General features: G+C 42.8%; 1 protein-coding gene across 1 annotated transcript in view; it reads right to left on the minus strand.

The window, feature by feature from the left end:
- Window positions 1-14057: 14057 nt before the first annotated feature.
- The window catches only part of loxl4 (lysyl oxidase-like 4), a 33635-nt gene continuing 20810 nt past the window's right edge, over window positions 14058-26882 (minus strand). The window contains exons 8-15 of the mRNA XM_036546645.1: window positions 25771-25925; window positions 25425-25592; window positions 22399-22561; window positions 21453-21696; window positions 19919-20034; window positions 19569-19705; window positions 15246-15357; window positions 14058-14900 (exon numbers count right to left, since the gene is read on the minus strand). Of these exons, the coding sequence (XP_036402538.1) occupies window positions 14830-14900; window positions 15246-15357; window positions 19569-19705; window positions 19919-20034; window positions 21453-21696; window positions 22399-22561; window positions 25425-25592; window positions 25771-25925 (1166 nt within the window). The 3' untranslated portion in view covers window positions 14058-14829. The remainder of the gene's footprint in view (window positions 14901-15245; window positions 15358-19568; window positions 19706-19918; window positions 20035-21452; window positions 21697-22398; window positions 22562-25424; window positions 25593-25770; window positions 25926-26882) is intronic.

A 26882-nucleotide genomic window follows, 5' to 3' on the forward strand; every position in this document is an offset into this window, starting at 1 on the left:
AAAACTCCGCAAGTCTTTGAAAACAGACCCCAAGAGGGTCTGACAGAGCTGAATTACAAATGCTTCAAAGGCACAGCCAGATGCCAATCTGGGTTTTAATGTTGCGCAGAAAAAACCAATGTGGGGAAATAAAAAACAAGAAGTGTGCTACTGGGAGGAATGAGTGTCACATCACTGTTTTACTTAGGGGCAACGTTAGTCAGCCAGTAAGAGCTCTGCATCAAAAAGGATTTATTATGTATGCAGGGGAAAACAGGCAGTATCGGGCAATCCGTCACTTTGTGCGCTTTCCCTAAACATACTCTTCAGCGCTTATCAGCATCGAGAAATGAATCGAGAAGCAGGAGTGTGGTTGCTTATCACTGCTGTGACAGAGTTCTCTTCTCCTTGGCAAAAAAAAAACAGCATTTTGCCCATCTGGGGGAAACATCAGCATAGCTTATGTTCTGAGGATCAAAAAACAAACTACAGTATATCTGTCTGTTCCCTCTCTGTTCTGTCACCAAAATGTTGAGAATGACTCAAATCTACTTCAATTGAGTGCATAGATTTATATGGAGAGTCTGTTGTAGTAACAGATTAGCAGTGAACTGGCAACTATTAACTTGTGAGATCGAGCCTACAGTATATCAGTATTATTATATAGGATTATTGTATTAGTATTATGCGGGGGTTTTGTGCATTCCCTGTTGTAGAAGTGTAGAATTTTGGGAGCTGAATGTACGTTTATATATTCTGGCATTTATTTACATTTCAATTTTGCACATGTGCATAGTTACATAGTATTCAAAATTATTAAATGCTGTGGCTTGTGTAACTACTTGTTCAGACACAATGGTCACAATGTTGACAATGTAACAACCACTATGTATATTGTTGTTACTATGTAGGTATGCAATAGATTCTATGTGCCTATAGTTACAGACTAAATTCACAAATGTCTGAGAACCCAGACCCAGTGTTACGTATTTATTTGTGAGCTTTGCTTAAACACACAGACTTGGGTGTGGTTACATTAGACTGCTTCAAGAACAGGATATCCCTACAGTGTCAGGCTTTCAGGTAGAAGGACCCAGGCGCAGACCGGGATGACAAACCAGGCGTTTATTTGAGGAAATTCAAAAATCGCAGTAACAGAACAGTCCAAGTCAAAACCAGAGAATCCATGAGCAGAAAATCCAAAACACAAGACAAGGGTCAAAATGAAACGAAACAGGCAGAAGGTATATATAAAAAAAAAAACAGAGTGAGCAAAAGACAAACAGGCGGGAATGAAACAGACTGAAATACCGTGACGAACTGGCAGAGAAACAGAGCAGATAGAGGGGTATAAACACACAGACTGATGATGAGCTAACAGGGAACAGGTACGCAGGGCGGGCTTCAGGTGGTGGGTGTGGCAGCAGGGCAGATAGGCAGGACAGGAGGCGGGGCGATGGGCTGAAAACAAAAACAAAAGCACATGCACATGCACGCAAAAAAAAAAAAAAAAAAAACCAAACAAATGACACACCCACACTAACAGACAGGAAGACAAAAACAACACAAGCAGGACATCACGTGGAAGGACTGACAGAGAAATTGCTGTATACAGTGAAACAGTTTATTACCGTGTTACCACATACTGTACTTCAAATTATTGACATCATAGTTTGATTTTAGCACCATGTATTACATGAAAAAAAATTAACCACAAACACAGCATAAATGGATCAGTATTTTTAGAAATATGTTTCTAATTTGGTATTTGTAGAAATAACTGCAGCTATGTTGTTTTAGGGATTTTATTACTAAATTAGCAATCCAATGTGTAAGTAAGGAATTATAATGTTTATTTTCATCCCAAAAGCATCTGGGCGCTTGTCTTGTTGAGTGGGTGAGCTGGCAGTCTCCAGACTGAGGCAACGTGGTGTTTACTGAACAGATGCTTGAAAACACTCAGCTAGCTCCAGTACATGTTTTTTTTTTTCAGTCTGCTAGTTGGCCAGGCATTCATGATGGCTGAAATATTTTCCCATGTCTTTATTGAGCAGGGTTAGCCAAAAGCAGTGTGCATTTAATTTAATTTCATTGACAGAAGAAATTATTTGATTGAGACATTCCTGATGTATTATGTCTTTTTCCCACAAACGTGATTAATGTCCGTTATTGACCTCGCTGTGACCTGAGGAGTTAGTCCCTGACCCTAATTCCGAGGCACCGGACCGTTCCCACACTACAAGTCACACTGAATCCCTTTGATGTGCCTTTGATGTGTGAACAAGCTTCTGTTGATACAAATCTAATGAACATCAATTAATTTTGATTGGAATTCAATGTGCAAAGGTAGTTTGTTCGCGTTGACTCCTGTTTTTCACTTTAGAATTCTTAAGTTATAATTTAGAAAATCTTTTACCATTTAGCAGTGCCATTGCACCTTCACTGGATTTTTGGCCACAAGTAGTTGGTTCAATTTGTATGGAATCATATTGTGTAGAACTGTAAAGGACTGCTGTGTTGACAGGTGTCACCCCACATGTGGCTAGCATAATCTCTTCATTATTAAAGGTATTAAACACACAGTAAACCAAAGGTTTCCACATTCACTAAAAGCTGGTAGGAAAAAGACAGGATCAGTGTTGGAGCCTGGGTTTGACTATTATGTCTGCCCTGGAGGCAGAGCTGGAGTTGTGTCAGAACAAGTTGTCCCACATTTCAGAGGTTTATGCTCCCTCCAAGCCCCCCATGAGCCCTAGATCTGACTTTTGGCCTCATCATTACTTTAAGTGCTTGTCCCCGGGTTACACTTCGCAGGCGATGGCAAGACTCCATCCAGCAACAGACATCAAGATACTCCCTTTGAGGGGTTTGAGGGGTGGGGCAGTGCATAACAGACACCACTGTGAACCAATCCAACCAATCCAGTCCAGGGGGAAGTGAAACGAAGAGGCTTTAATCACACCTAGCAGGTATTTTATAGTGTGAGAGAAGTTGGTGCTCAGTGGTGTTCAGTAGTGTCCGGCAGCATCGAGCAGCATCAGGGAAGTGACCTGAGCCTTGGTGCCTCTTTGGACCATTATTACTGAGCCTCAGAATACCAGAGCTGGACAGCAACAATTCATCACCCACAGTCGACAGGTGAAAGCAAGGGAAAGCCGCAACCTCTAATCGGAGGTCACGCTAGCATAAATAGCAATAAAGTCGCTGCCGGAAAGGACAGCACTATAACAATACGTCAGATAGATAAGTTGGCTCAGGGCAGCATCGAATGGTAGTGATCCTTACATAAATTAAAAAAAAAAGCAGCATTGGCATTTTGCATTGGCTGGCAAAGATGCTTAGATGTCCAATAAGTGGACAGCATGTGTGCAGCAGGCTTATTCTGGTGTCCAATAGTGGGTGTCTCTGTCCATGACTCAGCCGCCCCCTCTGTCTGAAGCTCCTCCTCCTACAAAGATGTCAGTTGTCCTGCATAGCATCCTTAAAATGCCAGTTTTTCTGTGAAAATGATCCATATGGGAAGCAGTCAGAGGCGCCCGGCATTTAGTAGCACGCCATTGACTGTGCTTGTCGCGTACAGAGAAACACTTTCCCTGATGCATCTTCAAATACCTTTTTGCTTTTCTTAGTAGAAAACCTATAATCAACTTCAAATTCAATCAGCAAATTCATGTAAATAATCATTTTAAGTTAAACTGCATTTTTTTTTACATTGGATAGTCCCTGGTGCTCTTTAAGCACCACCTCCCTCCCATATTGATCCATTCTTCATTTTAGGGAGACAGTTCAGAACTTCGGTGATGATGATGGCTGACCATTCAAGTCATCCAGCCACACAAACACAGATTGTACAGATACTGCACATCACACAAACACAGATTATAAAGGTTCTGCGATTATACAGATACTGCAATACTGCAGATCACCCAAATACAGATTATAAAGGTTCTGCGATTATACAGATACTGTAATACTGCAGATCACTCAAACACAGATTATAAAGGTACTGTGATTATACAGATACTGCAATATTGCAGATCACCCAAACATAGATCACACAGACGCAGCTGATCCTTTTTGTCAGTTTTCCTATTTTGGGTTTATAAAGTAAATTTGTGTGACTGGATTTAATGCTTAATATCTTTTATTATAAAACAGTAGAAGATTTTGATTCAACAGCACAGGAACGGGGAACTTGTACCACATGCAATGGAAATATTTCTAATCGTGCCTCTCATAATTAATCTAAGGTCTTTTTTCTTATGTAGGTATCCACAAATCCTATTTTATTTAAGTGGGAATCAGTGAAATGGCAGAGATTAATGGCTGAGCTCAATTAAAATGCAGTGCCCTATGCAGCACATGGTAGTCCAATACCATTATTGTTCGTGCAACTCTCACAATTGTGTACCTCAAACTAGTAATCAGTGTGCCAGTCTCTGATTGGCTGGTGCATGTAACCATGCATTCTTACCTGTCCATGGACGTTTATGGACAGATACACTATATGGACAAAAGTATTCGGACGCCTGACCATTACACCAACAGGGACTGTAATGACATTGTATTCAAATACATATACTTTAATATGGAGTTGGTCCCCCTTTTGCAGCTATAACAGCTTCCACTCTTCTTGGAAGGCTTTCCACAAGATTTTGGAGTGTTTCTGTGGGAATTTGTGCCCATTCATTCTGTAGAGCATTTATGAGGTCAGGCACTGATTTTGGACGGGAAGGCCTGGCTCGCAATCTCCGTTCCAGTTCATCCCAAAGGTGCTCGATGGGGTTGAGGTCAGGGCTCTGTGCAAGGCCAGTCAAGTTCTTCCACACCAAACTCATCAAACCATGTCTTTATAGTCCTTGCTTTGTGCTCTGGGGCACAGTAATGTTGGAATAGAAAAGGGCCTTCCCCAAACTGCTGCCACGAAGTTGGAAGCATAGCATTGTCCAAAATGTCTTGGTATGCTGAAGCATTAAGATTGCCCTTCACTGGAGATAAGGGGCCTAGCCAAAACCCTGAAACACAGGTGTGGCCAAATACTTTTGTCCATATAGTGTATCTCCACAGACTCTAAAAAACCCATCTTCATTATAGAACCTTACTGTCACTGAGCAATTTCATTCTTAATGCTGTTGTGAAGAAGCTAGCTGCTATAGTTGTCCATTCTTGCGGTTCTGATGGCAAATATTAGGTCTTAACAGTGACTGTCTAACTGAGGTGAAAGTAACTGCGTCAACAAGGAAAGTCAATTTCATTCAAACACAACATCATCCCTAAAACCCAAATAAGTAAGGGAAATGTTTTCACATACTGTACACACCACATATACATCACATATATATCATTGTTGAAGTATGTCCCACATTTCAGTGAAACACTTCTCATTGACCTAATTAGCAAAATGCACTTGAAAACTTACATGAACTGTCATGATCAAAGAGAAGAAAATAATTCTTGAAAAACAAAGAACACTTTCCATTGGTTTAAATTAGGCTGATTTTCTCCCTAAGGCATTAAAAAAAACTACATCAGGGGACTGCACCATACATTTCACACCACCTTTACTATGGAAACAACCTCATGAAAGAAGCCACAATTTTGAATCTGCCCTTGAAAAAGTACGCCATCGACAGGCCACCTTGACAATATTTCCATGCCAAGATGCTTCCAATTATGCGAGCCGCTGGAGTGAAACCAAATGTGGGTTTTTTCTACTTAGAAACCGCCCTGTACTTAATGCGTTTGGGTGATTTTACCTACGGGGAACAGTTTCATACATGAGGACGTGTTAACAGGAAAGCCCTATGCTGCTCCCAATCCCATTAATTGCGTGTACCCTCTTCACCTCGGAGCGAAGTGAGCTCCACTCTGAGCATCCAATGGTGCACCGTCCATAACCCGCCGCCTCTTCTGAATTTTGTCACAGCCTTATCCTGCGTGATTGTTTTCACGGGCAGGATGAACTGCTGACGTAAATGCTGGTAGCTTTATCGACTAGTACTTCATCTCTCTTTTCATGTGTCAATTTTAACATGACAAATAACATGTTGATGGGACCTAGGAGTCTAATTTCCGCTCTTTTCTTAACTAAACAGACTACACAAAATACCGGTGATCTCCTCACTTCTTGTATTGTCCTGTATCCTGGCAATCTCCATGGTCATCTTCTCCCTTGTTGCTCATGAGTACGTGTGCCCCTGAACCTCAGCAAGAAGTTCCATCCGTATATACATAAAAGCACAATTTTGATTATGCCTGCAAGATAGTTCAGTGCATCAAACACTGAAACGTGGCAGCAGAACAACACACAGTAGCAAAAGTTAAAGCTAAATACAGTATGAATAACTAATAATCCAGTTATGGATGAGAAAAGTTAATATCTTTTTGAGTTGTGTGTGTGGGTATGGCAGTTAGAAGTAGCATGATAGCCAGTTTGAATTTACTGTACATAGGCTAATGTAAAATCTAGCTTCCTAGTGAACTAGTAAATCAGTTGCGCAACAATAAACGTCTAACATTACGTAGTTACGTCTTACTAAAACTATAACATTCTAGCAAAATAAAAAGTGAATGAATTGCAGTTGCCTCATTTTATCTGTCAGGCCTATCTCTGATGTAGTAGGCTATTAACTATCATTCAACTTTCCCGCTTAAATCAGTATTGAGTGATTGAAATGACCACAAGTTGCATGCGTTGAGTTGTTGAAATTCTGGAAATTCTTATTCTTAAGAAAAGCAAAACAGACATGTACATAGGCCACAGTGCAATACATCTAAAATAATTCCCCTTTTCTTTATAACTGCCATGGAGCTCCCCCTAGAGATGTGATGCACTAGACCTGTACTATCCTCGGCCAGTGTTGTCCTACACCTATGCTAAGATAGACTAGTGCTGCCCAAGACTTGTGATAATGTAGACCAAAGCAGCCCTAGACCTGTGCTAATTAGACTAGTGCTGCCCTAGTCTTGTGTTAATATAGACTAATGCTGCCCTACATCCCATCTAACATCAATCAGTGCTGCCTAAAATCTGTGATAATCTAGAACCCTGCTGCAGCTGTTCTGTCACAGACCAGAGATTGTCTAGACCAGTGCTGCCCATAGACAAGTACGAGCCTGGCATACAGGTTTGTGATTGGGTCCCTGGGAGAAAAGCGAACACAGACCCACGAGGAGTGCGAGGGGTAGACAGGAGCAAACTATAGGAGGCAAAATGAAATACACCCCTGTGTACTTCCTCTTTTTCACACGTCCTGTTCATAAAAGCTCAAGGTACAACCTTTCTGCCAGATGCTCTATTTCTTAAGAATAAGAGTTGAGACTACCTCTCCCAACCTTACTTCTGTCCCTCTCTCATAGGTCTGTTAGCACTCAAAGAAGCTCTCCTTACTCCACTGACTGGCCGTTCAGTTTATGGCAACTGCCCATGTGCCCTGATGTGGTGCAGTAGTTTGTCTTCATTTGTGCCTCCTACCACTAGATGGAGCCATATTTCAAGCTATTTGCCTACTGCATCATTTTGTGAGGTTTTAAGATTTAGCTTTCCTCTCCCCCTCATGAAAAACAAATTTGTGCTATTTATTTTTCCTCAGATAAACAAACAGTGGTGATTTGATAGGTCAGTTTATGTATATTCTTATGGTGGAGATGGAAACAATTTTACGTCCACTAAGAATAGCTTTGCTTACAGGACCCGGTTATTGGGCAACAGGAATATTTTTTTGAGGGCTCCGCCACAGAGGTTTGCAAACAGACGCTGAGGAGCTCTCATCCTCTACATTTAGCCATTGGTGATCTATGAATGCTTTTCGAGAATCCTCCGCACGTTGCTGAGAGCCGGTCAACCTCCGTCCCCCCCTCCCATCCCCCCAACCCTCACCTCCCGCGTCAGAGAGAAAACAAACATCAGATAAATAAAGAGCTCAGGTGTTAAATGAGTGTGGCGGCCTGCGCAGTAATGAAACAGCTGGGATTCAGCCCTGTCAGCATCTCAGCTCTCTCAGCCCCTAAATCCTCTGGCATTTTACAACGGGGGAAAAAAGGAAGGCTGTACAAACACAAAAGTCACCCTGAGTCCCCGCTCACTGGAACAGGGCTTTGCTGTGGTCACTAAAGACACATAAACGTGGACAATCCCTCCTGAGTATGCACAACATGTGAGGGGTCAATTAACCACCCCCTGCCTTCCCAGACCCCTTTGTGAGTCTGGCCCCAGTTGCCCCAGAGGAGTCCAGAGTGTTTGGCTTCCCCCCGTTCTGTGGAATGGTATGTTCTGTGCATTGCAGAATCATGCCCTGCGTTACAGGCAAGAGAATGACTCTGCCCGATCCACCCTGTAATCTACGCACTTAACGGCTTTCATTTTCTGCAGTATATATAGCTGTAATTGTCAGCTCAGAGAGGGCAAGGCATGTTCATTTGAAGGGCTGTTTGCAGTAAATCTCAGAGCTGATCGATGGAACCTGAGGGAGAACGATTTCTCCACACGTGCACACACACACGTGCACATATACATGCACACACATACACACACAATGGCATGCACTTGTACATGTACATGTACATGCGTGCACGCACGCACACACACACACACACACGTACACAGGGGACCCTGAGAGAGAAGGTGTTCAACAAACACACGTGCACATGCAAATGAAACATGATAGATGATGATTTCAAGAAATGCACATACACACGCACATATACACATCCACACTTACTTTTACAGTACATTCCCAATCAGTGACCTTGTCGACCATACCCCTACCCATTATTAACAAGCGAATCTCACCTTTCTGTATTGACTCGAGGGCAAATTCATGAACGAGGTAGTAATAAAACTTTTACCTGCTCAGATTCATCCTGATGGAGCTGCACTGAATACATTCTTGCTCAGCCGCGTTAAAACTGAAATGGGATTTGATTTGAGGTGATGCCTTTTTCAGCCCACTTGGCTGCTTGCCTTTTGACAGAGAGAGAAGCAGGTAAAAGAGGAGAATGGTGATCCCTCAACCCACCACCCCTGATATGTGGGCTCTCATTGTTAGAGTATTACCACAGCTCAGTAAACTCCACTGTTTTCAGCTTACATGGTCTGCCTACCGGTGAAAAGAAACATTGTGATTTGAGTTTTCTCTAATGTTCTTCCTTTTTTAAGTCAGCCTTTGTATTTTGTACAGGTACTTTTCCCAAGTACAGTGTGACTGTGGTGAGTTTATTCCTTTTCCAGGGCCATAAATCATCAGATTTCTAAAATAGCTTTTTCCTGTTGCTAAATTTTCCCTCCTGAATGTCAGGTTTTTTCCTGCAGTGATATAAAAACATACATTTTGCTTTGTTAGGCCGTTAGGCTGGCCCGGGATGTGGAGAATAATTTATGTTATTTGTTCCCTAAATGCCTCACTTGCTCCACACCCTCGAAACAACTATACCGTTCTCCGTGGATGCACTCCTCAAACCACCACTGCAAGTGCGAAACAGTTCAAACAGCTCCCTCTGAAGCACTCTTTTATGTATCAATTGAGAAGCATGTGTCAGTTAAACGGAGCAGAATGTGTGGCAGGATGTAATAATAACCATAAATCAGAACAATAAAAAACGTAAAACTCAGCTGGTTGCAAGCGTGCAATGCTTTTTGGGATTGAGGCTCAACTACTTGTCAGGTGTTCTTGAGACGGAGGGTGACGAGTGACCTGTGTGGCAGGGAGGTTGTGGTCGAGGGTGGCAGGCGGAGCAGCATCAGTGGCCTGGTCCAGCTGACTCCTTTGTCCTCAGGTAGTCAGAGGACGGCCACAGGTCTGTCATTCACTGGAGAAACTGCTGGGGCAAACACAGTCAACATTGTAGGTCCGAATTCCCATAAGCACCCGGGGTGGAGACCGCTGGCCTCCCAAATAAAAACATGTATTGGCAAACAGGATGTGGGTCTGCCATGAAAAAAAGAAGAAAAAACTAACAGAGGGTGGCTGTCTGTTTACAGAAATGGCTACTTCTGCACCCTCTGATCTCTGTTGATAAGCCATTAAATTTATTCAAAATTTGCAGTGGTGTGCTGAGCACATCAGATGCCCACTCTCAAGCCTGGTACCCTGTTTGTCTATTTTTTTAGGTGTTGTTTTTCTTCCTTACTGAGTTCCATGCTCTCAGAATGACAACATTAACTAAACAGACTTTTTTTAAAAAAGTATGAGGGTAATGTAAGTGTTCACGACCTTTCGGAAAGGAGTGAGGCTTTGGGGGGGTGTTTGAATTCCCATGTGATCAGATCAGGCATTGAAAGCCATCGTTTTGAACCTCGGCTCTCATTTTTCCCCCAAATATGAGAAATGTTTGCATTAGGTTATAAGCTTGGAGAAACATAGATTTCGTCAGGCCTTTGAAACGGTTTCAAATTTCGCTCTTGGAAGTCCAGGGAGAATGGACCATTGTGGACTGCAGAGTTTGCATGACAGTTTATATCAAAAGTGGTGTGAATAAAAATTTCAACAAGGTTGATTATACAGCATATGCCATACAAATTTTCTCAACATAATTCTGTTATTTTCTCAATAAAGTACAGATAGCATTGGCTGTGACATAATGTGTTCCACCAGCTAAACCAACCTTTTATTTTATAACTAAATAAACTGTTATTGGATGTTGTACGAGACGTTTCCCTTCATAAAATCTCTTGCCGCTTCTTAATATTTAAAAACCTGATGGGGGGTGTACTAATGGTACATTTCCAGGAGTTGGAGGTTTGGTGTCTTTGTGATCAAGGAAAACTACAGTGTGTATGTATAAAATTAAACAAAAAAATCAGTTTGTTACACATTCAAAGGTGGATTCCGTTTTGAATTCTACCACTTACCTATAGGGAGCGCAGTCCTGATGTTGGTTCACCCTCTCACCTATGCGAAAGTGCACATCCACAAGGACTGCAGTGGACATCGGCACACTGACTGACAGGTGCAGAAGATGCAGCAGGTGTATTCAGTAAGGTAGACTGGCAAGTAGATTTCATCTGCCACTTAAGATTCAGTACCCCAAAAGATGGAAACTATTGTTTCTTTTGACCCTCATTTTGTACTTCTTATCCTTCTTGTAACTTATGTTTACATATATAGGAATATGCAGGAAATATAGGAAATATATAGGAATATGCAAATTTAGTAATGATTGTTCATGTGTCAAACAAAGAATCTAGTCATACTTAATGTATATGTAGACACTGTGTGGTCATTGTATTAGCAAAGTCCTTGCTTCTGCAATACAGCTACATGAATCTGTGTGTTTAGTTGCTGCTATGAAGAACCCAGAATGGTGCTATACATTGATTTGTGAAGCATGAAGGACCTTAAAAGCCTCTGTGTAGCCTCAAGCCATTATCACAAAAAATAATGCTAAATCAGTTGACTAAGGTAACAGGTAAATACAGAATGAACTACTGAGGATGAAACCAATGAGAATGTACAGGTAAGAGACACACAAAAAGGAGAGATAAGGATTAAAGTGTAGCTGACAAAATATGCATAAATGAGTTTGATGACTGAGCTATTTGAGATAGCGATCATGAACAGCACCGGATATGATCTGAGTTCAGGAACAAGGGTAAGCCCAACTAGTAATCAAAAGTCACATACAATACATAAATAACCAATAATGAAGGAAAGAAAGGAAAGATATAAATTTGGTTTATATCAGGTGATTTTATTGATTCACAGTGAAGAGAAGAATCCGTTTCTGGGCACCGTTTCCTTATCTGCGTTTTGGCAGTTAGCTGGCCGGGAACCAACGGCCTGCTGCAATCATACGCAAAACCAACATGAACACAACAAGCTGACCACCCTCTCTGCAAATGGAACATCTCACATACCCCTTCAGGACAAAAAAAACACTGGTAACACAGCAGCAACGCAGAGCGGAGTACTTTGATCAGCTTAGGGATGTGGAAGTTCATCTGCACCTCCAGCTGCGGGTTCAACAACATTTTTTTTGTTCTGTTGCACAAGCTTGCCGTGATGCCACCGTTTCCTGGGAGGACTGTTCGATGCAGTGACGGCCAAGGACTGAGTAAGGTGAAGAGACAAGGTGAGGAACGCAAGCGATTGCAGCAGTCCCTGAGTGCACAGTGTGGGTAAAGACCTGCAGCCCAGTGTTGCTCCTGTGTGAGAGCGCCGTGTCACACAGAACGTGTAGCTGGCGCGACTGCTTTCCAGAGCGGTGGCCACAGTGTCGGTATGCACATACAGTAACAGGATATTGTGAAGTAGTTATGGAGGCAAATATGAACCAAAAATAGAATGAGATTCACAAACAGAATGTAATACAAAATTAAATATGGGAAGTAGCTACAGCTCCTGTCTATACATCGAAAGCAACTGTACAAAAACACTATATATAAAAAAAAACAAATATAGCATTACCATAAAAATGTCTAAGTTTGTGTAGTAAGTAGGACTAGTTTAGTTTATGACCTGTTCATATCATAAGCATCCATCTTTGTTCAGTAGTGGTGCCCCCCCCCCATTGTAGAGTCCCATTGTGTCACTGTACTCTTGACCTCTTTGTTCAAAACGAAGTGGGCTATGTTCAGACCTCTTGGAAGCAGTGTGAACAATGTGGGTTGGAGAACCCACAACATCTCTGCTAAAAGCATTCATGAAATGGCTTCATTTTACCTTTGTAACAGAAAAAGCCACATGAAAGCAGTATTCAGGCAGTCAGTTACAGAACACGGCCTTAATTCATTCCTTTTTTGAGTATTCAAATGAAAGACAGGAGGGACACGAATATTATAAGGTGGTAGCACAAACCACTGGCAAAGAAATCAGTACTCATAGAAGGAACACATTACATACCATTTGTGCTCATAACACTGTGATTGAAGGTATAATTACAGTATTTTGCTGCAAATAAAATATATACTTGATGTAATTAACAGGAATGGATTTCTGGTTCAATGGATATTAAGGTGCACATCACCAAACACAATAACAGCAACTGTGTATTGTACAAAGTACAAATAAATAACAGCTTATATATATATTTTTATTTTTCTTTTGGCCAAACATGTTCTCTTTAAGACAGAAATTCACACACGCTTGTGTTCCTGTACTGTAGAGCTGGCTGTAAAGCAGTTGTGTTTTCTGTGGAAAAGGAGCTGGTTTATTGCTGTGTCCAGACCTGCTCTGTGAACCCTGGCAGGCTGCTTTAGCAGCAGAGAGGCCAGTGTCCCCTAATGCATGGCCCTAAACCTAATTAGAATGTTTTTATACACTTTTCCATGCTGCTGTGAAATTGAGATTTTTATGACTCGGCTGTTTGCACTTAAACTGATATGGCAGAACATTTAAGCTGCACTGTCTAACAAGCTATTTTTAAAATGATTTTTTTTCCCCAAAAAATGGTCCTGAAGCTTGGTGATACTGCATCACATTTTCTCAGCAAATGCTTTCCTTTCAGATAATCTCCATTTTACATACAGTACATATTAATTTCATTGAGCAATTAATTTGAACAGAAATCTCATGCACCATGCTTAAAATGGGCAAACTTCATTCAAACCTTAAATAAATTAATCTGTAGCACATACACCACATAAAATAATTAATTAGCTGTTAATAATTTCAATAAAAAGCCTGTGTATTTTTAAAAAAACACACTCCTGAAACGCAATATCTGTGATTAAACAAAAGCTACAGTGTACCATATATTTAGTTAGAAGAAACATCTTTAAATATGATTTTTTTTCATCAATATTCCAATGGCCAAATTTGAAACACTAGATGGATTTATTTTATCTATCAATCAGGGTATGATCTGGGGCACAATTAGTAAATACACAAACTGCCAGAATACTGATGTTTAACAAATAAAGTGCATCATTTGATTACAAAAAATTGACTTTGATATTAACTCCAAAAAGGATTAAGAGACAAAACTCTTCTGTTGAGTGGACACAAGCTACAGCCCTACTGATAGTTATTTTGTGAATACGTAAAACTGTACATGACATCACACGTGCAATATTACAAAACATCTATTTCAAACTGCAAAAATTCCAAAACCTAGATTTTCATACACAACAACAAGCACCGTGAACTAAAGGGAGTGTGTCAATTTGTTGAAACAGCGCCTCAACAACAAAAAAAGCACCATTATCGACATTGTCCAGATTTTACAGATCCAGAAATAAGGAATCCAGGCCAGGCTACAGTCCCAAATAACATCCAGAAACATTCCTCCACCTCATCCATTTCTCTTACTTACCTCTCCAAGGGGTTTGTCCTAAAATGGCCAGTCATTTCCAACAGTGGGCACCACTGTCTGCTACAGCATATAATACTTAATGATATCAATACTTTATGGATATCAATATATTAATGTATCTACTGAAGATATGTTTATATTTTTATATATCTTTTTCCATATAGATGTTCTGCCTTAAGTGTCTTTTGTAGGAATTGGTTTTGTTGATGTGAGTTTCAAAATATCTGTTGGTAACCAAACATTAGTAGGAAACAGTATTTAATTAGTTTGTGAGGAACCCATTTTTGATTGGATCCAAGATATGTAAACCTGTTGCCATGTGAACTGCAGTAAACCTGTTGCCAGGGTGACAACAGTCCCTCTCGTTGCCATGAGGATCCCACCTGAAAAGGTTCTCTTTACAGGTGGACCCAAAGTCTCTGTGAATCTTGATTTTTTTTTTTTCTCATTCGTCAGTGTGTAGCCGCTAGGAGTTGTGGCGCACTTGGTGGGAGACAGATGCCGTTCTGTGACATTGCTGAAGGCACTGCGTCCTGTGGTGCCGAGCTTGTGTCCTGGCCCCACCCCGAGGTGTCCCAGCGCTCCACCCTGAGGCACGGCCTATATGAAGTTGTTGGTGATCTGCCGCTGGTGCTCAAACAGATCCTCGATTTCTGCGCTGTATGCATCCCCTGCAGACCACAGCCAGACAGCAGGCTTAGGACACCGCACAGAGACTTTGAAAGCCTAGTTTCAAATGTAACATAAGCCTGAAAATGGAAGTGATATTCTAGAGTTTTCAGAAGTCTAGTGTACGTCTGTGTGCATGTGTGGGTCTACGCATTTGTACACGTGTCTTCGCATGTGAAGGTATTTTCTACACTTTCGTGTGTGCATGTGCAGGTATCTGCTGTGGTGTGCATGTGTTTTCATGCATGTGTGCATAACCATGCGCATGTGTGTATGTGCGTGTGTGTGTGTCTGTGTCTGTGTGCATGCGCGTGTACATGCGTATATGTGTGTGATCGGCACCGCACCTGTGTGACAGCCATACATGTAGACTCTACTCCCGTCATACTTGCATCGGCAGCGCATCACATTGTTCATGAAGTCAGATTCTGCCATGTCTAAGGAGGGGTTGACCTCAACCTGTGAGAGGAGGTAAGCACAAAGCAAACCTGTTAAAGCTTACACCATACTTTATACCAAAGGCCTGTTCATACTGGCAGAGAACACAAACCAGTAAACAATAATTCACACATTTTTCTCTTAACGCATTTAAGGCACAGACAAATGTAATGACTGACTGTAGCTACTGTAACAGGTGAATATTTTCAAGCCATATTCATAGTTCCCCAGTGAAAAACACAATTTGTGGTATTTTCTGCTAGAAGAATCATGCTTTAAATAAGAGCTCATATACATTCACTGGAAAAAGGACAGTTCCATCCACCAGATGTTTCTTGGTGTGCTTTTATTAGTTAATGTCCCTCCACTGCAACCTCAAAGACCTCAAAAAACATTTTCTGTTCAAAACGGGCAGGTTTCTCCAAATTACATTGTCACACAGAGTTAAAAGCCACCTAAAGCTATCTGCCAGCTGTGAACAGACCACATCCACCTGTAGGAAAACCTTTTTGCCATGCATACAATATCATTATGACATATGATATAAAATATGTGCCACACATGGATGCATGACCTGTAAGAAAACTCAGCATACACCAGGTAAACACTAGATAGCTGTTTTGGAGAGCTAGGTAGGCTTTTCAGCATTGGACAAACCATGCACAAAACAAAAGCACCCCTTGCATGATTTGACAGCAGTGGTGAGATACCAAGTGCCGACTGGCCTCCCATGAAATACCAACTCAAATCTTAAACCTGGAGTTTTTTACCGATGAGCCCTCTGTTGCTGTCAAAGATCCGATTGACATACTTGGGGGGGAAAGTTACGAGGACAATCTTAAGGACAGATTTTGTGGTTAGTCATTCCACTGTCGTGCCACAGTGGCACACTTGTCAAGACTATTTCAATAAGGCCACCGTGTGGAAAAGGAATTCAGCTGATTTTTATGTGGACTGAGCATAATCAGCAATAAAAATAAGCTTGTATTATGTTATTGCAGAATGTCAGATTGCAGAATTCTAAGCATTTTTATAATTGTTTAAAAATTTTGAGGGAAAACCACCTTCAAATCATCTACGTCATGGTTTTTTGCCATGCCGTCTTCCATATGCCAGTCTATCTTAAAACTGCCATGGGAAAACTACTGGACCGCCTACAATATATCCTTATTTAAAAAGCTTATGTAAAACTGTGATGGAAATTTTTAAAACACAATGGATTATTTAATTTTATTCCACATTATTTTTCATAAAAAAGGCCAGTATCTCATGGCACCACGTCCATCCAAATATATCAATGCTTTCGCAGGAGCTTGGAAAGAGACAGAGAAAGACAGTGAAAAGCTCATTCGGAATAAAGAGCAGATTAAAGCTAAACTGTCAGATAGCCTGTCATTAAAAAGCCGCCATGGCTGGTATTGTTTTTATAGCCTGTCTGATTCACATCTATAAAAGTGCTGAAATTACTTTCCCATATTCCAATAGGAAACATAAATACACTGCATATTCCATATGGGGGAATCTCTAGGTTTATTATTTCTTTCTTATTTTTGGATTCCCCTGGAGTGAGACACACACACACACACAGTCTTAATTTGATTCTGCAGAGAGAAGACCCTTTCTGCTGGCACGCCTAACACGGGCAGAACACAGGCAATTTTATCCAGTGTAGCCCAGTCGGGGTACAAGCTAGCTGCGTGCTATGAATAGGCAAGGCAACTGATAAATTGCTTCAGAGTTGAACAGAAGTGGGCCTAGTAGCAAGTATCATGCAATAAAAGAGCGCATCCTTTTGGGGAAAAAAGTACTGTAGGCTGTTAATGGGCTGTTTCGCTATCAAAGCCCCTATAGCCAAATCAATATAGTGGATAGATTTCAATTATTGACCAATGACATGCTTTTAATATGTGGGCTGTGGTTCAATTAGTAATCTTTGACTTTTTAGAGCAGTTGCACAAGACACTGAGTCATATTCATAAAACAGTAATAGAAAAACATCTTAAATTTCACAAAAATGAATTGTAAGCTCTCTAAATGAAGTGGCTTAGCTAGAGTACAACAAAAGGAGAAGCTACATAGGCACCGAATGGTTTAAAAATGCCAAAGTTACATAATTCAGCACACTTCACCATGTCCTTTGTGCCTTTAAGTTTAATTTCATGGACAGATGAAGACAGTAAGACAACACCCATTTAAATTAAAATGTTTTTTATCATCTCTGTGAGCTGTAAGGAAAGAGTTTTATGTGAGAACGTTAGCCAGGGTTACCATGGTTTCAGGAGCGTTGAATTAAATGCTGGATTAATAAAGTGCCTTAATGGACTGGATTGGATGGTACAAGTTATGCCTCCCACATGTAGCCCTAACATTGTCACTGCCTACGCTTACAAAACAACCACAAGCTGTTACATAATGTGATTCAGAAAGTAATGTGGAGTGGAATGAACATTAGGCCAATCTGAGGGATGTCAGACACAAAAATGCTACATTCTTGGAATATGCAAATGAGGCCATATTTCAGCCAATGACAATATTCCTCAGGAATGACACACTTTTTTGATAAAGTGGGGAGATACTGTTTTTGGGATACCATGACGTGCTGTCTTCTCTGCACAGATAAGGTCTTAATTTGCCCTGCGGCATGCACTGACCAGCTAAAATAGGGGGTTGTTTTCACACCAGTTTCATAACTGCTGATACAACAATTCCTTCCTGCCCTTCCAGCTTGTTGCTCATGTTGCAGAACCATTTTCTTAATGGCAGCTCTCAAAATTATATACCCATTTTAAACACAGGTCAAACGTCATCCGAAAATAAATTGCTCACAACTACCCAAAATTCTGTGAATACACACACGCTAGCCAGGGTATTTGGCAAAATTACTGTCGACAGCTTTTAATTTTTTGCCAGGTTTCTTGTGGTCCTTTGAGCCAATGGGCCTCCGACTGAGACAGCGCTTGTTAAAACTGGGCAGAGACATTCCTCAGCGATAAATTAAGCATTCCTAATGGTGGGGAACAGGGAGGCCCTCTGAAATTTTGGGCGACGGCACTGTTGCTCGAAGAGGGAGCAGCTCGCAATTGAGCTCTTTGATTTGAAATTGTTACGGTTCAAGGCTGGGCCAATTTCCAAGATTAAGGCCCAGATTAATCTGACTGTGATGTGACAAAGTGAGCTTTTTCTTTTTTTTACCCCTCCTTTCCATTTCTTCCCCAACATTGCCTTCCGTAGTAACTGAGAAAAACTGTTGTCTATGACACAATATACCAGACAAATTTGTTCCTCAGTTGTCAGACCATGGCACATTGTTGAATCTGTTCTCAAACCACGATAAATATAACCCCCCTACACTCTCTTCCCTTTGAAGACTAAATAATACACTGCATACATGATGAACAGAGGAGTCTGTCCAGCCTTTGTTTGGGTGCGTCTTTGTTTGGATTCTTCATTCTGGATGGACATGATCCAATGGACGACCTGACCTTCAAGCATCACCACAACACTGCACTGTGAATGCCTTTGGGTGCACCGCAGCTTTGTAATTAAGATCTGCTGAGAACACAAAAAATATGAGTGTATTTATCTCAGCTGCATCTTCTGTAAATAAATGAAAAAGGCCTGAAAGCTAGGTACGCTGTAATTAAACACAACTCCCCATTTGCCAATCTGCCATGGGTGTGATGCAGAAAGAGGAATTTTCAGCTTAATTGCCCAGCAATGTTGCCATGATCTTAGATCCTGCCATGTAAGGCATTGCTTTATTTGAGAGCTGGGTTCATGAAAAACTGCCTGGTAAGTAGAGATGCCAGTCCGTGAGTTCCTGAGAGGGGCTCACCCGCAATAATTTACATGGTTAAAATGTTATGGTTTAATTAAAGAGAAGAAGGTGTCCAAAAATTCACAGCCCTGCCAAGACTCGAGGAGGGAGGTCTCCTCTGAGCCATGACCCAAAAAAAAAAAAAAAACGTAACGTGAATGTGATCTCTGAGAAAGCAAGCCTCCACATTTTTTAAAAAAGAGACTATAGCTCATATCTGTTTAGGAAGATCAGTCAGGGAAGCAATCTACACAGAGGGAATATAGACATACAGTCCAGAGCCAAAGTCCTGCTCTATGCAACTGAAAACTTAATGTACTAGTACTGTTCTCATGGAATTACAGCTGGGATTGTGTCCTGCCTGTTCCAATTAGTGCAACAGAGCATGTTCTTTGTGGCCAGGGTGACCTCTCACCTGGAAGATGTAGTCCCCAGGCCTGACGTCTGTGATGTCCACCCACTGGCAGTCGATGTCGTGACGGTAGGTGTCCCAGCAACCCACAGTGATGCCCTGCTCCCCCATGTTGTAGCAGGCGTAACGTTTGTGCAACCCTGACACCAAAAATAAGAACACATTGTCCTGCCTGCCTTTGTAACAGTCATATTCCACAGGCAATGGGCACCATTTTCAACAGGGCTCGCACTTTCTGTTGGCTGTTTCTGAACATTGATTTGTAAAGAGACCATGAGTCTTAGTTGCAAAGGTGCTGGTAGCTGTGCTGCATTGCACTAGAATGTAAAGGAAGCAGACAGGATGTGACATACCATCAGGGCAGTAGGTGTCCTCCAGACAGAAGCTGGCCTTATGGCCCTCAGCCACCTTGGTGCCGTTGAGAGTCAGGAGGTCGTAGTGTGTGAACACCTCGATGCTGTGATAGTGTCTGTGAAGGCAAGAGGTGGTAGGGAGGCTCATTAGGACCTCACACAGACCAAGCCGGAGCTCTGAACCCAAGCCAATGTATTCAAATCAGTGATGTTGTTTTGAAATTCTGAACCCAAAAATGTTTGAATGTGAGCTATTTAAGTGGACCTGAGGGGCTGTAATGGGAAGGATCAAAACTGATATGGGGCAGGCAGCTTTCGTCATTTGGGTCAATAAATTTTTGGGAAATTTAAGTCTGTGTATCACAGCTTTGTCTGTTTTCATGACGTATTCAGCTGGTGGTACTATAACCACTACTTTGGGTTCTTGCAGTGGGGGCACATCAATAACAGAATAGCAATATACTGACTATTGTTACTGTATTAGTGTAAAATATTAGTAGGAATAATTATGGAAAAATTCTGCCGCTGTATGATGACATCATTTAGCTTCAATTGGCTCTTTTGTTGCATCCTTATAACTCAAGTGTTGTATCTTGTTTCCAGGCCAGAGCAGATACCAGGTTATCCTTTCAGGCCACCAGACAGCAGGGCTGCTATGCTAGAGCCTGTTTGATGAATCAGGTCAGCTGTTGTTGCAGAATCCAACTACTGAATACAACATAGTGTACATCACCTTCAACAGTCAGAATAAAACCTCCCCAAGCTACAAGGCTTCTTATTACGGACCAAACAGGCGGTCTGTACTTAGAACAGCCGGTCACTATGGCGCCCTGGCCGATGACCTCACCGTCCGAGTGAGGTGTGGCACTGGGTAACGCTTTTTGACAGAAACCTGCTGTTGCCATTCAGGACGCTGGGCCACAAAGCCGCTCTCTCAGAGCCTGAAAGGGGTGCTTTGAAATGAAACACTCGGGGCTCGCTGTTGATGTTAGAGATTAACGAACTGGCCCCGGTCCCCACCCACCCCAAAGCAGCTCGCCTTGTTCCCCACAGAACGGGCAAAGCGGGTCGAGGCAGTTAATTAATTTCTGCCCAAGTTAGCAGGTGAGGAAAGGAGCTGCCAGGGACCCAGGGTGGGAGATGTAGCACAGAAACACCTAGTGCCCAGAGGTTTTACGAGGCAACAGAACCCCCCCCCCCACCACCACCCCATCCCACCCCCACGTCACCCAACCCAACACAGAGGACCATTTATGTCAATAAGGTGAAGTCAGGGAAAGAGAATTCAACCTGCAGACACTTTTGGCATGTAGCATGTGTCAGGAGAACAAAACTGACATTGGTGGATGTGAAACAGATTTGTTTAGAGCAGCCACACACACTTGCGATACAAGGGGAATTTGTCCCCTTTAACTGCTTAAGCCAACAAGTTGGGTGTGCGGGGGTGGAAGGTCAGGCGACACCCGCAGGACCCCCTCAGACATCCCCCCCCCCCACCACCACCTCAGACATCCCCACCCCCCCACCCACCCACCTGTGGCACTGGTGCCAGATCCAGGACTCGCGGGAGGCGCGAGGGCGGAAGTCGGCCCTGCCCAGGTTGTGAATGCGTGAGGAGAAGCGGAGCAGCCGGCGGTGTCCGTACGGCCACTGCATGCGTGCGGCCGATGACGACAGGCAGTTCTCTTCGTGGGCGCAGGTCAGCAGGTGCAAGGGGCGGTCCTCCAGGTAGGCCGTCTCCTGGACCAGCTGGGCATCCAGCACCAGGTCAGGGGCCGCTGGAAGGGAAAAAGCAGGGACCGTCACCAAATAACGCAATCATAACCCTCCTGGGTATCCAGCACCAGGTCAGGGGCCACTGGAAGGGAGAAAGCAGGGACCGTCACCAAATAACGCAATCATAAACCTTCTGGGCATCAAGCAGCAGGTCAGGGGCCGCTGCCAGGGGAAAGGCATGGACCATCATCAAATAATAAAACAAGAACACAACGATAAACCTATGTAATAAATAAAATAACAATAACCCTTATGCAATATAAAGCATTTATTAAATCAATTATTTAAAAATAAAACTTATTTAATAAGGTAACAAAGTTTACGACAATGAACCTTATTTACAATGTATTTGTGGTTTTTCTTCCTGTTGAGTCAATCAAACACTGAGGCCTGGATTCAATCAACATTTGCCCATAACTTCCACTAACAAATGAATGCAAACACTACTGTTCCTCAGTACAAGCACAATTAAATTTTCATCTATCTTGGTGGTCTCTGAACTTGCCAAACTGTGCTTGCGAAGGGTAAAAGCAACATTTGCGACTTGTGAGTCAAACCTGAGCAGAGAATGTTTCTGGAATCCAGGCCCAAGTTCCTGGCCTGAAGTCCCTGCCACTCAGCAGCTCAGGCAACACATTTTACCCTCTGAAGATGTACTATATGTGACTATTGGGGGTAAATGGGGGTATGTGGGAGACACTCACTCTCTGCGCAGGTGACGCCGGCTGCCCTGGACCCTCCCCCCCGCGGGCAGTGCACGTGGCCGTTCCTGCGGCACTGCTGGATCGACAGCTCTGTCCCGATGCAGTGGGTCCCGCTTAGAACCACCTCGCTGGCGCCCGGGTCTCCCGGCCAGTACCAGGTCTCCTGCGCACAGCGACACACACCTCAAAATCACCACACGCACAAACAGCTGGCCACACGCCGCGCGATGTATGCTGCAACAACGAATTGCCATCATTAGAAAACACTTCACAAGCTGCGTGTTTCCCGCTATCACAAGTGGCATGCCTGGGGTGATTTAACAGCGAGCGGTCCGGGTCCTGACCCCTGTGACAAAGTGTTATTTTTAAGGTTGTTTTCCTTTTCCACATCGTACTTCTCATGTGGCAAATCTCTAGCCTGAAAAACCTTCAATTATATCCATTCGGGAACAAACACTGCCCTGCAAAAACCACACAGCATCCAGCGGACCATGTCAACCGAAAATGGGCCAGTAAGACATTAAAAGACGTGTTGATTGGTACACTACAGTACGTGTTTCTCTTAAACGCGGCGTGATTTGTGTGAGGGAAATAAAATAAAGACCGAAAGATTGCGAAACGGCACATAACGTTTTTCTTCTTTGGGAAAGTACAAGTGGTTCTTTCCGAAACATGCTTTCTGCCTTAGTGATATTCTAAGCGGCAACCCGCAACATGGTCTTTAAAGGGCTCCTGCCGATTTTTCTCCTTTCGTGAACCGGAGTTGTAAAGAGGCGTTTTACATTGGGGACATCTGGCACTAGCTGCCACCCTTTCCTTAATATGCTAGCTTCCCGTTCCTATTTGAAAATAATTTGTTTACTTTTTTCCGGCCCTTCCTCTTCGTTACTACAGACCGGCGATTGTGGCTCTGTGCGCGCACGCACACACCACACACAGATCTGGCAATTAGGCCGACAGCAACAGACAGAAAAATTAAACACATTTAAACCACTGAGGCACTGAATCAGTGAGATTGGCAGGCAGTAAAGTGGTAATGGAATTTTCTTCTGCAGCAAGTAAAACACATACTTTAGCACCTGGAACACACATGGTAAGATGCATATAGACAATTTTTCATAAATTAGAAATAAGCTTCCTCTTACAGTGAGGAGAATTTGTTTTTGACAGTTCCCTCCCATGTCCCACCTCTCCTCTCACCCTCAAAATAATATCTCATAACTTCAAAGGTATGACATGTCCATACATGGGTCTGATATCATTTTAACCATCACACAGGTGGGATTTTGGAAAAATAATCAGGAGTTTGAACTTTTCTACAATACTGTAGATTTTGCTGGCAAAAATGTATATACACATACAGTACATATTACACTGGCCTTTCATTAACAATGATAATCTCTGCATACTACAGGTTTTACTATCAACAATGGACATGTTTTTTCCTTCAAAGTGAGTTATTGACGTCAGTGCAGTAAGAACTGGATTAGGTATGGAGCAAACTGAACTACACTTAAACTGGATCTAGGTTTTTCGAAAACTGGGTATAAGTGAATTTCAAACTGCTCCTTTCCAAATTCCCTTAAGTATTATTTTCATAATATTTGCTATTAAAGTGTGAAGTGAATTAATTGCATAACCATCATTGATAGATACACTATATGGACAAAAGTATTTGGCCACACCTGTTTTTCAGGGTTTGGGGTAGGCCCCTTATCTCCAGTGAATGTTAATCTTAATGCTTCAGCAAACCAAGACATTTTGCACAATGCTATGCTTCCAACTTTGTGGCAACAGTTTGGGGAAGCCCCTTTTCTATTCCAACATGACTGTGCCCCAGTGCACAAAGCAAGGACTATAAAGACATGGTTTGATGAGTTTTGTGTGGAAGAACTTGACTGGCCTTGCACAGAGCCCTGACCTCAACCCCATCGAGCACCTTTGGGATGAACTGGAACGGAGATTGCGAGCCAGGCCTTCTCGTCCAACATCAGTGCCTGACCCCATAAATGCTCTACAGAATGAATGGGCACAAATTCCCACAGAAACACTCCAAAATCTTGTGGAAAGCCTTCCAAGAAGAGTGGAAGCTGTTATAGCTGCAAAAGGGAGACCAACTCCATATTAAAGTATATGTATTTGAATACAATGTCATTACAATGTAATGGTCAGGCATCCGAATACTTTTGTCCATATAGTGTACTAGGAAAAGCCTCTGTTCTGGAAAACCATAGGCAGGCTGATCCAGCCCAATCACCAGCTTCTGACAGGTTGTGTTAGCCTATGAATAGCCACACATGCAATGTTTGATTCAGTAATATCACCTCCTATTGGACAAGAAATCTGTCATTCATTTTAAACTTGCCTTTCAGTGAAAGATGTAAGGGAAGATATACTGAAAATCTGCTGAAAGATGCAGTTGTATCGCATTAAGTGAATGGATGGTCACAGTAAAAAGTATGTAGTTCATGATAAATGTTTCAGAGGCAGGTTTATTTGACCTCGTTTAGCATGTACTGTAATCATTTAGACCATTGTGAGACTGTAATTATAGGTTTTCAGAAGGTGTGGCACATGGTGACATGCTGAAGGGCAGGAGTGGGCAGCACTGCGGCCTAGCAGTAAGCAACAGGTCTCGTAACCCAAAGGTTACCAATCCGGTTCACTAGTGGGACATTGGCGTTGGGCCAAGGTACTTCACCCAAATTGCTTCAGTAAATAACCAGTTGTACAAATGCTTCACATGGAAATAAAATGTGTTAGAAATTGTAAGTCGCTAAATGTACAGTAAGTCACTGAGGATAAGAGTGTCACTAAGCAACTAAACCAAAATGTAATGCAATATCAAGTGTGTAAAGAGAGCCAAAATAAGACATTAGCATGAGGGGTCAGGGTGGGGTCTTAGAGAGGTTAATACCTTTCTACTAACTAAAAACAAACTTAGTAAGCTGAGCAAAAACTGTTTTAAATCGATTCCAAAGTTGTTCATTAATCCCTGCATGGGCCTGAGGGGGCAGGGGTCTCACCTGATGGGCCACAGCGGCAAAGCCAAAGCCCAGCTGGCGGCATACCACCATGGCCTCGTTGATGCCCCAGTTCTCACTGCAGACCGCACCCCAGCGCTTTCGCCCGCCCATGTCCATCAGCACCTCCACACGCCCCTCGCCAGGCTGCCGGCCACCCGCCAGTCGCACCTGGAACACACAGAGCAGGTCAAAGGTCAAAGGTGAACGTGTCAGGAGGAAAAACATCAACTGGTAGCGAAAGGGCTAGCTCTTTGTTTAACACTGGTTACTTTATGCAAGCACCTCACCACCAAGCACCTTGCTACTGTGAGAGCACGTGCTGTGCTGGAGGGAAGGGTTCACTCACTGTGCTCTCCAGGCCCGTTTTCGGCACGTTGCAGCGGACGGAGGCGTCCTGGCTGTGCTTGCAGGTCCTGGGGGAGACCTCCCGGAAGTAGCAGTCCATGATGGAGCGCTCCGTGCCGAGGCACTGCACCGAGTTCATGTGGATGGGACCCGTTCCTGTGGGAAGAGCGCCTCTGTTAGCTGCTGCTGTGAGCCGCCAGGGTGTGTGTGTGTGTGTGTGTGTGTGTGTGCAAGTTTATGTGTGTGTGTGTATGTGTGTGTGAGTGTGTGTGTGTGTGTGTGTGTGTGTGTGAGTGTGTGTGAGTGTGTGTGTGTGTGAGTGTGTGTGTGCGAGTTTATATGTGTGTGTGTGTGTGTGTGTGTGTGTGTGTGTGTGTGTGCGTGTGTGTGCAAGTTTATGTGTGTGTGTGTACGTGTGTGTGAGTGTGTGAATGTTCTGTTACGCACTGTGGGCAGGCAGCTGGGTGTAAGGGCTTTCCCCAGCTGTTTTTCCTACTCTGATAACAAATTAAAGTTAAAACCACTTTGTGTGGATGCAGATGCGAGCTGGGGTGGGGGGTGGGGGTGGTGGGGGTGGTGTGGGATTGAGGTTGAAACAAACATCCCTAATCCTTGTTTGTTTTCAAATGAAACACACACATCCCACCCCTCAAACAATGAATTCCCACCTGTATCGGTTTCGCCTCTCTTTCTGCCAGCTTTACAGAGACGCCAAAAGCTCAGATGTTACGCGTCATTACCAGCATTCTTCCCTTTCAAAAACAAAAAAATGCAAGCGTCTGCAGACTATGTCGGGCTCTCCTGGGAGACTGGAGCAGACCGCAGGCAACAAAAAGGGCCAAAAAAAGATACAATTCACAAAACATTCCTGTAACGTTGTAGCAGTGCTGTCATGTTGTTGCAACATTGCAGCAATGTTGCACAAGTGTTCTGTATTACCCATGGATGTTGTGAGAGAGGGGGGTCAAATAGCAGCAGTTAACCATGGACAGTTTCATTTCTGAGAGGCACAAGCTAACTATGGTAACCAAGGTAGCCGGGTACTGAGCCCCTATTGCTAAATTTGGTTGTGTAGAGTAGGCTAAAACATCTGGAAAAAAATCTTAATTTGTT

Source organism: Megalops cyprinoides, chromosome 15 (genome assembly GCF_013368585.1).
Source record: "Megalops cyprinoides isolate fMegCyp1 chromosome 15, fMegCyp1.pri, whole genome shotgun sequence".
NCBI lineage: Eukaryota > Metazoa > Chordata > Actinopteri > Elopiformes > Megalopidae > Megalops > Megalops cyprinoides.